The sequence below is a fragment of the Nanorana parkeri genome, unplaced genomic scaffold, assembly GCF_000935625.1.
Source record: "Nanorana parkeri isolate BGI_ZX_2015 unplaced genomic scaffold, ASM93562v1 scaffold3297, whole genome shotgun sequence".
NCBI classification, from domain to species: Eukaryota; Metazoa; Chordata; class Amphibia; order Anura; family Dicroglossidae; genus Nanorana; species Nanorana parkeri.
Genome location: NW_017309565.1, coordinates 52713 through 54403, shown reverse-complemented (window position 1 = coordinate 54403; position 1691 = coordinate 52713). Strand labels below are relative to the sequence as shown.

The 1691-nt window shown below is 50.0% G+C and overlaps 1 protein-coding gene across 1 annotated transcript in view; it reads right to left on the bottom strand.

Annotated features, from left to right (window-relative positions):
* The window catches only part of LOC108803012 (mediator of RNA polymerase II transcription subunit 12-like), a gene marked incomplete at its 3' end in the record, with an annotated part of 40036 nt that overhangs the window by 4730 nt on the left and 33615 nt on the right, over positions 1-1691 (bottom strand). Inside the window, exon 26 of the mRNA XM_018574864.1 lies at positions 827-987. Within this exon, the coding sequence (XP_018430366.1) occupies positions 827-987 (161 nt within the window). The remainder of the gene's footprint in view (positions 1-826; positions 988-1691) is intronic.

Genomic DNA, 1691 nt, shown 5'->3' with positions numbered 1-1691 from the left:
GGTGACGTCGATGTCTGTGGCGGCTAACGAAGGGAAGGGGGGAGGGGTCTGGTGACGTCGATGCCCGTGACGTCACCTGACTCTTTCCCCCCTTCGTAAGCGGACGGAGCCACTTGGGCCGGTGAGTTTGCCCAAGAAACTTTCTGCACGAGCGCCTGCCAAGGCATCGGCCTATACACATACAGCACAGCGATGACCTATACACATACAGCACAGCGATGACCTATACACATACAGCACAGCGATGACCTATACACATGCAGCACAGCGATGAAGTCATAAAATGAACTAGGAGCACACTAATCCAGTATGTTATTATTCTGAGTTGCCCCACTCAAGCGGCGGCCATATTGAGTGGGGCACGTGAGATTAATAACGTGCTGGATTAGTGTGATCCGAGTTCATTTTATTACCTCATTGCTGTGCTGTATGTGTATAGGTCATTGCTGTGCTGTATGTGTATAGGTCATTGCTGTGCTGTATGTGTATAGGTAATGTATTTGGATCTGTATGTGCGTTATAATTAATCGAACACGAACATTTTAATCATTACCAGCCCTAATATATATATACAACAATAGGTAATAAGAAATGTTCCCTGCTGATCGGCTGATCCCAAACTCACCTGCTGACAAATGCTGCGCAGCACATATTTTATGTGTATAGGTCATTGCTGTGCTGTATGTGTATAGGTAATGTATTTGGATCTGTATGTGCGTTATAATTAATCGAACACGAACATTTTAATCATTACCAGCCCTAATATATATATACAACAATAGGTAATAAGAAATGTTCCCTGCTGATCGGCTGATCCCAAACTCACCTGCTGACAAATGCTGCGCAGCACATATTTAGCGTACACATCCAAGCTGGCCGTCTCTATGGATACCAATCTCCCGCCCGGCCTGTTTGCTAAATCCTCATCTGTAATATCTTCATTCCCCGGTGGGAGAGGGAACCCCGAGCCTTGCAGTTCTGCATCACCTGGGGAAACAAATGTGAGTAAAATACCGGGGAAATGACTCCGGAGCATAACAGTGCAACGGCAAAAGGCTGGAGCTCGCAGAGCGTGCACAGCCCCGGACCATAATGTGCACAGCTTGGACCGGAGCGCACAACCCAGACAAGCGTGCACAGCTTGGACCGGAGCGCACAACCCAGACAAGCGTGCACAGCTTGGACCGGAGCGCCCAACCCAGACAAGCGTGCACAGCTTGGACCAGAGCGCCCAACCCAGACAAGCGTGCACAGCTTGGACCAGAGCACCCAACCCAGACAAGCGTGCACAGCTTGGACCGGAGCGCACAACCCAGACGAGCGTGCACAGCCCCGGACCAGAGTGCACAACCCAGACAAGCGTGCACAGCTTGGGCCAGAACGCAAAACCCAGACAAGCGTGCACAGCTTGGGCCAGAACGCAAAACCCAGACAAGCGTGCACAGCTTGGGCCAGAACACAAAACCCAGACAAGCGTGCACAGCTTGGGCCAGAGCTCACGTGGTATTCCCAGCACAATGGGGGGAATTTATCAAAACTGGAGCAGACAGAATCTGGAGCAGTTGCCCATGGCAACCAATCAGCTTCTCTCTTCAGTTTGCTCAGGTAAGATCTGAAAATGAGAGATAGAAGCTGATTGGTTGCCATGAACAACTGCTCCAGATTTTGTCTGCTCCAGATTTTGATAAGTC